Source organism: Perca flavescens, chromosome 4, assembly GCF_004354835.1.
Source record: "Perca flavescens isolate YP-PL-M2 chromosome 4, PFLA_1.0, whole genome shotgun sequence".
In the NCBI taxonomy this organism is placed as follows: domain Eukaryota; kingdom Metazoa; phylum Chordata; class Actinopteri; order Perciformes; family Percidae; genus Perca; species Perca flavescens.
In genome coordinates this window covers 35,405,224-35,419,679 of record NC_041334.1, presented here as the reverse complement: position 1 = coordinate 35,419,679, position 14,456 = coordinate 35,405,224, and the positions used below count along the sequence as shown (strand labels likewise).

Genomic DNA, 14,456 nt, shown 5'->3' with positions numbered 1-14,456 from the left:
ATTGTTTCTGGCGATAATGTCAGAGAAAAAGGACCGCCTTGCATTTCTTAGTTCCAGATTATAAATGCGAAGTCTCTCTTTATAAGTGTTATAATGGATCTGGAGATTAGATTTTCGCCAACTGCGTTCAGCTTTTCGACACTCTCTTTTTTCTTTTCTCACAAAATTTCTCCATGGAGATCTTTTCTTACCAGAGACAGCTTTGACCTTAGTGGGAGCAATAGCATCAATAACATTCGTCGTCATTCGACATTCAGTCACTGAGGCCCCAGTGAGGGCGGGTGTAGAGGAGAAAAGCTGAATGAATGATTCACTGGTGTTTTCAGTGATATACCGTTTTCTGATTAACTTTGTTTGAACACTTTTGGGCACAGAGATAGTGCCGTTAAAGAAAACACAGGAATGATCAGAGAGAGAGAGAGAAACATCAGTCACCACAACCTTGGAAATGTTTAGACCCTTTGAAATAATCAAGTCCAGTGTGTGCCCCTTATTGTGCGTGGGCTGTGTAACATGCTGAGTCAGTCCATAGCTCTCAAAAACACAACACAGTTCTTTGGTCCCTCGGTCCTGGGGGTTGTCAACATGAATGTTAAAATCACCAGCAATAATTACACGGTCAAATTTAATACAGATTATATACAGCAGTTCATTAAAATCGTCAAAGAAGTTTGCACAGTATTTAGGTGGCCTGTAGATATTTAGAAGTATAGCTTGAGGGGAGGATCTTAGCTGAAGAGCCACATATTCAAAAGAAGCAAAATTTCCATAAGATAATTATGTACATTGGAATGAGTCATTAAACAAAATGGTGACTCCACCTCCTTTCTTATTCACTCTATTCTCACTCATAAAACTGAAGTTAGGGGGGGCTGACTCAAAGAGAACAGCAGCACTGTTATTATGGTCCAACCAGGTTTCAGTTAAAAACATAAAATCAAGATTGTGCTTAATAATAAAATCATTGATTAAAAATGATTTTCCTGCCAAAGACCTAACGTTTAGTAGTGCTAGTGTTAGTGTGTTTTCATTTTTTGGTAAACAGACTGTGGCTGACGAGGAATGGATGCTAAATTTGCAAAGTTTGCATTTACGTGCTTATTCACCATTCTTTTCCGATTACCTATCACAACATAAATTGTGGAAGAATCTAATAAGCAGGGCCCAGGCTTGTCTTGGAAAGAGTCATGTACCCGGCCCATATCAGTTAATGCTTGCTGCATTTTGCACACAAGCATCCTTATCAGTTTGGGGAGAAGGAGTTAACTGCCGTCCTTGAGGAGGGATAGGTGTCTGGTGTTTTACGATGGGAGAAGGAAGGGGGTATACTTGGTTCCAGCATTTACCAGCTGCTTCATCTGGTCATTGAACTCCAACATGGGGATGGGGGAAAGAGGGGAGAGCGACGTATCCTTAAAGAGGTCCTCAAAGCTTTCGTGGTTGTCAAAGGGGTTTGAGGAGTGTTGGACGGGTGAGATGGGGGGTTGAGATTTCTCATCTCCGCTCTTTGGTCTCCCATGGTCAAATCTTTGCTCAGGTGGGGGCTGTAGTGGATCACTGATGCACTTTGTTGTGTCTTCCTCTTGTTTTGGTTCATCTTGTCTCGTGTCCTTGGCCAAGGGAGCAGATGTGTGGCGCAGAAAGTAAAGTAGGCTAGAGGTGAACAGCTTTACTCCTGGCTTGTTAAGGAAGAGTCCATCTGCTTTAAAAAGATGTCTGCAGCCCCAGAAAATGTTAAAATTGTCAATGAACTGCAGAGAATGGTTGGTACATGCATTTGAAAGCCATCTGTTCAGTGCCATCAGTCTGCTAAATCTCTCAGCTCCTCCTCTGACTGGCGGTATAGGGCCACTGATAAACACCTTTGCGTTTAGGGAGCTGACTGCGTTCAGCAGATTCATAAAGTCACGATTCAGCACTTCAGACTCTTGCTTTACAACAACATTTGACCCTATATGCAGTATAATGTTCTTCACAATTGGGTGTGCTGCTATGATATCCTGGATTCTTTGGGTCAAGTCAGACACCATGTCTTTGGGAAAACAGAGTATTTTGGTGTTTTTACTGCTTTTTATATCTTTCACAGCAGAGTCACCCACAATCAGAGTTTGGGGCCCAGTCGTTAGCTTTCCCTGTAGCTTTTTACTTTTAGAATTGCTCTCAGTCCTTACCCTGCTGTGTGACGATGAGACGTAATCCAGGTCATGTCCAGGGTCCTGCAGCAGAGGAGCAAATCTGTTCTTCACCTGCACACTCATTTGTTGGGGAGGCATTTTGTTGGTGGTTTTCCCTTTTGCAGTTGTCCACGGCTGTGTCCTACTAAGTACAGGGGTTGAAGAGGCGCTCTGCCTGAGTGGTAATGCAGGCCAGCCGGTCGTATCAAAAATCTCAGGGCGCTGTGCCCTGCCCGTTAGTCGTCCTCCCATTTCCCTGGAAAATGATTTACTCTTAGGCTTTGCACCAAAAGAGTTCCAGGGAGGACTACCGCTTGTAGATTTATTATCCGTTCCACAGCCCTCCTGTTTCTTTGTGGTTTTGCTGGTGCTAGTTAGTCGTGTGTTAGCATGCTTTTGTCCATTGTTTTGGTTCAGTGGTAAAGTGGTGTCATTTCCACATGATCCGTTCACTTCCACGTTTACTTCTAACCGGTACATTTTGGTTTCCAGAACTGCAATCTTCTGAAGGAGTTTGTAGTAGTCCTCTATGGAGAAGGGTGGCATCTTGCTGCTAATTAGCTTTAGCTACAGTCACTTTAGGACAGGCTTGAGCTATTGGTAGGCCACGCTCACGCAGAAAATTTTTCAAATATGACAATCGTCTACCATGTCTACAAAAAATGTATAGTCCAGTGATTTATAAGTATCCAAGAGCCGCTGCTCATAGTTTCTCTCAGAGGAAAAGCAAGATTATCAGCAGAAATATGCAAGCAGAAGCAGGAGCAAGCAGTAGAGCGTCTGCACTGTAAGAAGCAGGAAGCAGATCCTATCATTATCATATCAATTGTTGATGTATTTCTAAATATTTAGCAACAGTTTTGAACAGTCTGACACCTTTTCATTTCCATCTTGACAGGCACCCTCCTTGAAACTTTTTTTTGAACATTTTTAGCCATGCTTGCAGCATTGGCTCTTTGGGTGGCAATATTTGCATCAGTCAGTCTGTCCACCACTTTGGTCTCAGCAACTGTATGGATTGCCATGAAATGTTGTACACACATTTATGGTCCCCAGTGGATAAATCCTAGTTGTTCATACCCTGACTTTTCCTGTAGCACCACCAGCTGGTCAAGGGTTAGGGTTTTTAACTTCCTGTGAAAAATCTCAGCATCTATGATGGATTGGGAAATTATTTTGTTCATACATTCATGGTTCCCAGAGGATGAATCCCAAAGAATTTGGCGATTCCCTGACTTTTCCTCTAGCACCAACATGAGGTTGACATCTGTATCCAGTATTGGATGGATTGCCATGAAATTACACAAATGTTCATTTCCTCCTTAGGATGAATTATAATAATTCTGTGTTCCTGACTTTCCATCTAGCGCAAGCTTAGGTCAAAATTGTTCTTTGTCCAATACGTATCACATTCCCAGGAGCTGTACATTGTGTTAGTGCTATTTATGAAATAGGATGCTAACACACTACACGTGTAGATGTACAAATGCATGTTATGTATTAGCTATTTCATCTTCTGAGATCTGAGAACATAACAGTTGAGTCCTGAAGCCCACAACAATTCAGCTTGTGATTGAGTATGCAATCTGTGAAACCTAGATGCAGGACTAACAACTGACAGCACTAATTTTGCCCAAGGACAAAGATGAAGGCTGATTCTCTATGGAAAATCCTCGGTCACTTGTGTGCAGCGTGGAAATACCAGCTGACAATGTGACCCCCCCCCCCTCCCCATCTGCCTCAGATAGCCACCAGAGAATAAACCACTGCATATGAAATACACATGGCAACACCATAGAAAGGTTAGACATGGACACTCTACATAACTTTCTGTGTCTACTGAAAAAAAAGAACAACATTCAAACAAGATGACTATTCATTCTCCACTCTGGAGTCATGGGCAAAACATTAATCGTGCAATAGTTTGGAATCATCTGACAGTAGACACCAGAGCGAACAATCACAGCCGAATTGTGTAACTGAACTTCAGTGATAAAAGTCCGTGAATTATTAGATCTTCTCTCAGGCCTTAACCACCTATGTGGTCTGTTTGTCTGGGCTGCTATGAACCCACAGGGTCCCACAGGCATACTCACATGGCCATGGTTTTAGTTTGCTCATGTGGGTAGTAAGAATATGCTCTTTGGCATTAAATGTACTTTATCTTGAGAAAGGGAGCAGATGAAGAGTGTAAAAGAGTGCCTAATCATTAAAGAAGACTTGGGTATAGCCTTTGAAGAGGATAACCTTCTTTTTTTAACCATTTTGAATGCAATTTTGAGTGTTTGGCACATGTTTTAATCTATTCCTTTTAATGTTCAATCATCTAATTATCCTTATTTCACTTGCTCACTATGCAGATTATGCATATGGGTTCATATTATGAAATACTAGTACTTTGCCTATCTAGTCCTGCCATCTGCAGGCCATATGGTGTTACTACAGCTGTCTGAATAATACACTACTGCCACTGAGCAAAGTAATAATAGCATTGCTGAACAAATGGGATAGACTTTGAATAAAACAGAATAAATAGGTGTGGCACTGTGAATACCGATTTATCGTTTCTAATGCTCTCTAGTTCCACCCTCACAGTAGTTTAGATCAAACAATTATCTCATGCTGTGCCTGTGCTGTATGTTCCCTTAATAAGCTGCTGCTGATGCTGCTGCTGCTGCTGCTGCTGCTGCTGCCCACTTTGTCTTGATTATGGCCTACATATGGCCCGATGGTCAAGCCACACACGGTTTATTATTACAGACAGTGATGTAATAATACAAATACGCCACTGGAGGGAGCTGGCCTGTAATTAAACTACCGGAAGTCACATATTTTAGTTTTTGTTGTTGTTGTCTACTGTCTATGGTTGTTGTTGTACGTCCAGCTGATCTGCCTTTATATCATTTAAAACTTCGGATATGAGTTTTGATAGACGCGTGGATTTGAGCAACGGCCTCGAGGATGTTCCTGTTCTAATTGAGTGGAATATAGCCGTAAGGAAGTTTCCTGAATTTCAGGTAACGTTACGTAGCATTTCTTTCTCCACAGTTAAACACATTCAGCCCTTCCACCTTATTTAGTAGTTTCTTCCCCCGTTATTTTGCGAGTGGAGTGTCGTAACGTTGTCTAGCGTTAAATACAATGTACTGTTATTTTAGCTACATCTATTCAGCTAATACGTCGGTTAGATAAGAACCTACATTTTGGAAGTTACAAATTAAAAACCGCAACAATACAGTAACTGTTCTTTTCTCCGCAACAATTGGCCTTTTTGCCCAGCAGACTTGTCATTGTAGGAAAAACACAGGTGTTAATAACATAACCTTATTACCATTAACGAGGGCTCTGTTGTATTCAAGTGTCCAGAAGACTGACCGTGAGACAGCATGTACAACACCAGGACCCTGGAACTTTAGCAGATAAAGGGAATTCAGCCGTCATTCATTGTATTATCTACCTGCGTTTTCCCCTATGACATATCAAAATGTCTGCTATAAATATAAGGCCTAGTCTTGGTCACTTGGTGACGTTTTACTGTGCAGTAAACAGTATTGATATGCCAGCTGACAGTGCCACCTCATCCCATCTTTATCTGCTATAAGCCAGAGAATAAACATACATGACAACAACACAACACTGAGTCAACCAATCAAATATATATATATATATATATATATATATATATATATTTTTTTTTTTTTTTTTTTTTTTTTTTTTTTTTTTTTTGAAAAATAAAACCGTGCTCTCTGATGGACAGACTTTGTAAATGCGACAATATTTCTACCTCAAACATATCTTTGTTATTTATCAGACAGCATATACACCAATACTATTATATATGCAGTAAGTTAGTAGCGGCTGATATACCGTCTGGCTTTAATTATGTGTGTGTGTGTGTGTGTGTGTGTGTGTGTGTGTGTGTGTGTGTGTGTGTGTGTGTGTGTGTGTGTGTGTGTGTGTGTGTGTGTGTGTGTGTGTGTGTGTGGGTTTCTAAATCTATTTTCACTAAAATAGCAAGAAACTGTATACCAAAGATTTAGGGATGCCAGAAATACAGTTCAATAAAAGACTATGTTCACATGTTTTTGGAAAACATTAGATAATGGCAATAAACACCATAGTAATTGTAATGCATTTTATTTACGGTGCCAAACCTAAACCAAAAACCTGATGGTGATCAACTCTATCAAATGAAATACATTGTTTTACCAGCAGATGACAGCAAATTACTAAAGGCTACAGACATAGACTCTGACTACAACACATAGAACCAAAGGCGTTGTTCTAGTTAACACTCCTTGCTCACAATGCTCCAATTGTGATGTAACCAGTTTAAAAAAACAACAACATTGTATGGTCACTGAATGTGGTATGTGGTTGTGTGGTTGTTTAAGTAGGTTGATGGGTTTCACGTTGGCAGTTGCAAAGCATTCAGACTTGTGCTTTACTGCTACTGTTATTTTTATTAATGAATTATCTGCAGATTCTTTTCTTTATCTTCTTCTTTTGTCTATAAAATGACACAATGTCACAATTTCCCAAAGCTCAAAGTGGCGTTTTCAAATGTCTTGTTTTGCCTGATCAACAGCCCAAACTCAAATGTATTCAGTTTACTATCACATTTTACAAAGACAAGCAACAAAACCTCACAATTTAGAAGCTGGAACCTGTGAATGTTGACTAATATTTTGACTGAAATAATTTGTTAAAGTGCTCATATTATGCTTTTCCTTTTGCTTTTTTTGTAGTCCAGCCTTTACTTCCGTGACGAATGTGCGTCACTTTGTAACACACGTTATAATGCTCGCCTAGCTGCTAGCGTGGCACGACCTCATACTTTGCTTCCTAATGGCTACTGCGCATGTGTGACTCCCAACAAAGATGGAACAGAAGTGAGATGTCTCACTCTGTAGCTAAAACAGAGAGCTCAACACATCGGGTGAAAAGAGGAGCTGCAGCAATGTGCAGTACAACATTAAACCACATAAACCTATTCTGATATAACCTCTAAATACAATTATGAACCTGAAAATAAGCATAATATGAGCACACATCCAAATAGTTGCACACCACTCTTATGTCCGTCGACCTAAAATAAATTATTTGATTCAGCTATAAATTGAATATTTGCAGGAATTATGGGCATTTTGGCCTAATGTCTTTTCAACTGTTTTTGTTTATTTGTTTTGTGTTTCTGTTATTTACAGTCTTAAACTTTAACCAAAACTGCTCTTTGCTGTCATTTTTCAGTATTCCCCAGATAATATTCAGGGACCAGGATGCACTATTGACCCCAGTGAAGTCACCCTTCCTGGATGCTCCTGCCTTTCCCGCTCCTGCTTACCTGAGAACTGCTCCTGCCTGCAGACACATGGACAGGCGTACGACACCACCGGCACGCGGCTGAACCTTAGCAGAACGAACTCTGGTTACTGCTCACCTCTGTTTGAGTGTAATGCCCTTTGCACCTGCAGTGATGCCTGCTCTAACCGGGTGGTGCAGAGAGGGCTAAGACTCAGGTTGGAGGTTTACAGCACCGAGAAGAGGGGCTGGGGAGTGAGGACACTAGAGGCAATTCCACATGGGACGTTTGTGTGCGAGTATGCAGGAGAGGTGATCAGTTTTGAGGAGGCCAGACGCAGACAGCTTGCCCAGAGAGCTGAGGAAAATAACTACATCATCGGCGTAAGGGAGCATGCAGGTACAGGGTCCGTCACAGAGACATTTGTGGACCCTGCCATGGTGGGAAACGTAGGCCGCTTTCTCAACCACGCCTGCCAACCCAATCTGTTCATGCAGCCAGTCCGTGTGCACTCTGTGGTTCCTAGGCTGGCGCTGTTTGCTGGACGGAACATTGATGCACAAGAGGAGCTGACGTTTGACTACTCAGGAGGATACAGTAACCAACCTCCTGTAGAGCTGCTGTCCACACAAAGTGACGCTGTCACACAGGCCAGTAGGGCAGATGGACTCCAGAGGAAAGAGTGCCACTGTGGTGCCAACCACTGTGTTCAGTTCCTTCCATTGGATTTATCTATTATCAACTGAAATTGTTTAAATTAATGTTTCTATCACATTTGTTTTCATCTGAATGTCAAGAGATGGATTTGTTTTTCCGAATGATAGAGAAAAGATTTTTGTCCTTTTTTCTCCTGATTTAAAAAAAGAAAAAAACTACTTAGTTGTGTCTTGGTCTATTTTCAGTTTCACTGAAATCTTGGTCAGTTCAACCACTCATTATAACAAGACAATGCAACTTGTTGATGGCTCCATGAATGCAATCAGCTGGATGAGTCATGTCGGTGCCCATCATTGTTTCCTGTTCAATCTGTGTCTCCTTCCTGATCTGCCACTGTCTCCTACTCAATGTAAGATGATGCAATGAAAACTAAATCTCAAGGCTAGAGAGAGTAAACTTGTTGACATTCCTGTTCTTTGACATGTACACTCCCTTTCATCTGTCAGGGTATGCTTGTTCTGTATAGGACATTTCCCACCACATTTACAGGCTTGCAGCTGTCATCTTGTCCTGGCACGTTTAAGTCATCATTTGCACTGACAGTGATGGGAGGAATGCTGTTCAATAGTTTTCTTTTAATAGCCACATAGGCTACAGAATTGAAGCGAGTATTGAAAGCGTTGTGTTGAATATAGAAAGCTTTTTGCAGCAGGAAGTTGTCAAAAACAAAACGCCAAAATGCTCAGTTAAAGTAAAAGCTGTCGTATGTTTCCATCAAATTGACATTTCTTTTCTGTCTTCATACAATGAAGCCTTCCCTTGTAGATATTCTCAGCTTCTCATTGCTCTCAAACCTCAAGAGAGGTGGGACCAATTAAAAAAGGCCAGGGGGTGTTTTTTATATAGAAACAGACTATTCCCCTGTCAAAGGAGGGGCGAAGGTGTCCCACTTCAGTGTGACCATTCTGAAATCAGGACCTTCTCTGTTCAATCTGCCCCGTTTCTAGTCTAGACCTGCTTTCATCTTATTAATATCCACATCTGGGTTAATTAGGATGGAGACCGGGTTTCATCCAGAAATGGGACCAGTGCTCCAGCCACACTAGGCCTGAGAGAGACTTAATGATTGGGGAGATGGAAGCCCTCTGCTGATCGGAGAGACTAATGCCAAGTTGAGTTTCTGTGTCACCCAGTGGAGAGACGAATGGCACAGGATGTTGTTATTTCAACCTATATTTTCTTCTCTGTGAGGGTTACCTGAGATTTTTTTTGTCAAAATGGGCTGTTGCTCGCATTGCATCTGATCTGATCTAAACACTCATGAATTAAAAACTCAAATGAAAGGAATAGATTAACATTTTAGGAAATACGCTTATTTACTGTCTTGCCAAGAGTCACTGATACCAATCTGATGTTTGTACGGTAAGTATTAAGCTATGACCAGAAGCAGGTTAGCTTAGCACTAAGACTGAAAACGGCTCTGTTCATAAAAACATATTTACTAAAATGTCAAACTATCATGACCTCATACTGCAGTTGAATGTGATTGGATGCATACAGCAGTAGTATAATACAGCAACAAATAAACCAAATCACAGTTTGACATCTGCAAGGTGTATGATACACGCCCTCTGTCTGAGAGAAAGAACAGTCAGTGTGGCTGTCCTTCAGGGATAGATCTGGCAACGCCAGACTACTGTCCTTACAACAAATCTACCAATATAAGAAAAAAAACAATCTCTTTTCAAATGCTCAACTCGTGTCATTTTTGAGTCAGATGTCTGCAGTGGCTGGTTCGGAGGTGCACCAAGGCTGCTCTCACAGCCTGACTGTTGAAGAGCTGGGCTGCAAATGAATGGCTCATTTTCAGGATGGTCACCTAGCAACCAACATTAATCACATGAGGTGAACTTCCCCACCGAACCTGCTCCACACCCACTCCGTACAAAAACAAACGTGTCAGGCATGCCTTTCGATGCAGGAGCGCTGTATTTTGAGAGTAACAACAGGATATTTTTTTATTGTACTTGTATGTGTCCTTATTGCACCGTGGGTCGGAGAGAAACGTATGTTCAATTGCTCTGTATGTCTGGCACATATTGCAGAATTCACAATAAGGTTGACTTGACTTGATCTTGCATCTCAGAAAATTATTCTCCTAAAGGAAAATAACTTTGTATAAAAATAATAATTTTAGAAGACTATTGTCTGAATGGTATTGGAGGTATACTTGGCTTGCAAACGCAGCAAGTTGAAGCACCCAGAAATATTGCAACATGGTATTTCATAGCAAAGTGACCCGACAAGCAAAATGTAACTGTTATGATTCTGTCCTTTAAATGGAGGTTATTGAGTTTTAGCCATTTCAATGAGAGATCTGATTTAAATATGTATTTCACCTTTATGTTTAAGTTTCGTCACTTCTAGTTGGTACGAGCATTTTCAAGCAATTTCTGCGTAACTGTAATTAGTTAATCAGTTCCGGTACTTAATGACTGTTCTCTCTTGAGGCATAGTGTACTGCTTGTGGTCTCACAAGCAGTATTATTTCTTCTTATATTCTATCCTATTATTATTTCATGTATATTGTATCCTATTATTTCATGTATAGTCTGTATGTGTGCTGTGTGTCTGATATTTTGCAGCTGCAACACTGGAATTTCCCATTTTTTTGGGATCAATAAAATCTATCTATCAATCTATCTATTCCACTTGCTCTCAGTTAGGTTGCCTAATGATGACATGTATAAAGCAACAGTTCAACATTTTGGGGAATATGCTTATCCGCTTTCTTGTGGAGAGTTAGATGATAAATTCAAATTTAAGGCTACAAGCCAGCATTTGTTTAGCTTATCGCATAACAGCTAGCCAGACTGTGACAGAGGTGACACATTATGAGTATCAGCACCTTTAAAGCTCCCACATTGACTTATGGATATTGATTGTTTAATCCTTACAAAAAAACATTGTTGCAGCCCCACTTAGATCTAGGCTAATAAGACTTTTACCTAATGTCTTGCCAAGTGTACCTTCAAAGAACAAAACATACAAAGATACACTTTATACTGAGAGCCATGCATCACATCGACAAAGGAGCGAGACACTATTTCAGGATGAGTGACCAGTGGAGAAATTACAACTGACAGTCCATTTGGTTCAAAAATAGACCAGCGTTGTGATGAGGGAGCAGATGTCCTTGCCTTGAATCCTGCAGCCAAGTCAAGATTTTGAATGGCAGCTATCTGCTGGGCCTTAAAGGCATTCCAAAGTTCAATTTGAAACATTTCTCTCAAATCTTGACTTTGTAGTGAATGTAAATCACTTGTTTCTTTGAAACACAAGGTGCTGCACATTTTCAATTATCTGTTTGTGTTACTTTTGTATTGACTAGATATCAACAGCTCAAACAGCAAGTAATGAATTTGTCTTTGAACCAGGGTCACTAAATGAATCAGTAGCCAGAAAATACTCAAACTGCTTCACCATCAAAGTTAACTCAAGACAAGTGCTAAATAATGTTCAAGAAGCTTTTTAGAAATTTGTGTGGCTCTTCACTAACCAGCACACTAGAAATGATTCTTTATTATACTCTGTCCTGTTCCGACTAATGGAGTAGGTTGTATTTTGCAGCTTTACTTCAGTGTTAGCGGAAAGAGATGTCAATGGGGTTTATCAAATTGGTTCCTCCCATCACAGATGTTATGTTATATTTGGCCTAGCCTAGGACACCTGCAGCATGCACAGCAGGAAGTTCTGGAGCCCAAGAAGCACCCGCCTCCCCAGCTGCTTTCACCACTGATCATCAGACCTACATACATATCTTAACTACACATACTCAGTGCACAAATTCTTGACTAAGCACTTTTGGAGTGCACATCTGCAGTCTTCAGTGTGCTTAAAGGACAAATCCAACACAAAATGAACTTAGAGGTTAATAACACATGTGTACAGAGTCGACCGTTCTCTGGGTTTTCATGCTAATCGAATGTGACCAGTTTTAGCGCAAACTGCTAATTAGCTTATAACGCTAGTCGTCGGGGCACAGGTAAAGTAAAAAGAAATCGCTATTACAGACAGTTTAAAAAGATAGTTTAGGAAGACAGTAACGTTCGCATATACAGGCGGGTGCCATCTTGGGAAAACAGTCATGACCAGTCGGAACGATGAACGCCGTGTAACCAGTAACCAGTAACACAGCTCAAGCCCGGCGTTTGTCGTTTGACTGTTTTCCCAAGATGGCGCCCGCCTGTATACTCGAACGTTACTGTCTTTCTAATATCTTTTTAATAAACTGTCTGTACACTTACAAAGTTCTCAATGCTTCGGTTTGCATGTAGGGACCCTCATTATGCTACCGTTGAAGTGTGGTGCTATTTTGAGCCTTGTTAGTGGTATAGAAATAGGGATTTCTTTTTATTTTATCCTTGCAACGATGACTAGCGTTAATACCTAATTAGCGGTTTGCGCTAAAACTGGTCACATTCGATTAGCATGAAAACATATCCCAGAGTCAAATCAGTAATCATGTGTTATTAACCCCTAGGTTCATTTTGTGCCGGATTTGTCCTTTAAGGTGGCCAAGTGGAATCTAGAAAATGTAAATAAAAGGGAAACACAGGTAAGGTAAGTTGTTTCTTAAGAATCTGAAACGCCATCCTAACATATCTGTTATTATATCCCACTGCAATCTCAATCTTACCTCAAATGATCCCTCTGACTCTATGTGATTGGTGGAGCATGTTATGCACTTGACAATGGTGTTGTCATTATGGAAGACATTTACTGTGCATTATCAGGCTGACATTAATCATGTGTGGCTCACACTTCATTTTTAAACCTTGGGCAAAAGCTCGCTGATAAGAAGGAAAAAATAAACTTTAGTTATCCAGCACTTTTCAAAACATAGTTACAAAGTGCTTTACAAGATAAAAAAAAAGGCAGACAAACAATAATAAAAAACATTTAAAAACAGATTAAAAGTTATATAATATATATAACAGTCTATCCCAAGTTTATTAAGCAGTGACAATCCCCACAGTCCTGTCTCCCCATTGCAGCATCCAGCACAGACTTTGTGTTCATTCTGGAAGTATGCACTATATTATTCTTATAATTTATTGTTGTCTGAGGAAGCTGCATTTCATTATATTAGATTTGTTTAATAATTAAAGGTGCAATGGATGCATGGATGTAAGTCAGAACACTTTTTTGCATTTATGGATAATTTCATATATTCTATGAACAATTTCATTTAATTCAATTTAAAACAGACTGATTTAGAAAACCAGGTAGGTTATGAAATGCAGTGAAAGTAAGGCTAGGAATCCTCTAACCCTGCTGATCCTAATGGATTACCTGCGGTTAAAGCAGCTTACAGAACATGTTCTGCAGGTTAAATAGGTGAAATCAGACCATCGCCTCCTTGGATATTGCTCTCCTCCAGCAGGATTAGCTCAAACAGGAAAGTGTTTAAGTAACATTTGGCAAAATTCTACTGGTATCTGTCTCCACAAATCAAACAGCTGGCAGATAATTTCCCCAGGCATATGTGTATGATCTGCCATATTGATTATGCCGTAACCAAGGGGATGTGTTGAAGTGATCCTCCTCTCTGTGAAAGGGGGCACTAGCCGTAGCTGGGAAGCTTGTTGTAAGAGCCTGACATAAAATGAGTATCTGAAAATATGCACACAAAATGTTATCATTATTACATGATCACCAATACACTACTTCATGCAGATTGACATACAAGGTCCAAATGAATGGTCGCAGCACAGAACGTAAAACAAATTTTTCCTACATCGGGAACAAGATATACCACAAAATCACGAGGCCTAATTAGAATATCTCTGCAGCTGGTCTAATCAGACTATTTCCATTGGGAATATGCAGGCCATTATGCCAGCATAATTGTCTTTTATTTTTAGTGAGGTAGATCTCTACCTAATACTAGGGTGCCGTACCAATACCTGCTGTCTTACAGGCAAGTTAGGAGGAGGTACTGCTCTTTTATAAGCAAACATCAGAAGGAATATCAACTAAAAGGCTGACTGCAAGTTTATAAAAAATGAGGAACACAAAAAAGCTTCAGTGTATTCTTATACTGTGCCTGATGGTTCACTAATATGTTCTCCTATTCCACTTGCTATCCCACTTCTTGCTCAATGGTTGCCTGTGGTCTGCATTAAAAGAAGGATACTCTTCTTTGACCAACATGGTTTCTTGGCAATACCTGTGCCCTGATCAGAGTAAACTGAGGTATGGTAACCCTCTTAAGCTTTGACTATGCAACTGACTTGACTCTCCGGATGCCATTAACAGTT

At 40.4% G+C, this 14,456-nt stretch overlaps 1 protein-coding gene across 1 annotated transcript; it reads left to right on the top strand.

The window, feature by feature from the left end:
• Window positions 1-5,005: 5,005 nt before the first annotated feature.
• On the top strand, window positions 5,006-10,710 carry setmar (SET domain and mariner transposase fusion gene). Its single transcript, XM_028576156.1, has 2 exons — window positions 5,006-5,191; window positions 7,425-10,710. Exons 1-2 carry the CDS (start codon window positions 5,093-5,095, stop codon window positions 8,220-8,222), a joined length of 897 nt encoding a protein of 298 aa, XP_028431957.1. The 5' UTR covers window positions 5,006-5,092; the 3' UTR covers window positions 8,223-10,710.
• The last annotated feature ends 3,746 nt before the right edge of the window (window positions 10,711-14,456 follow it).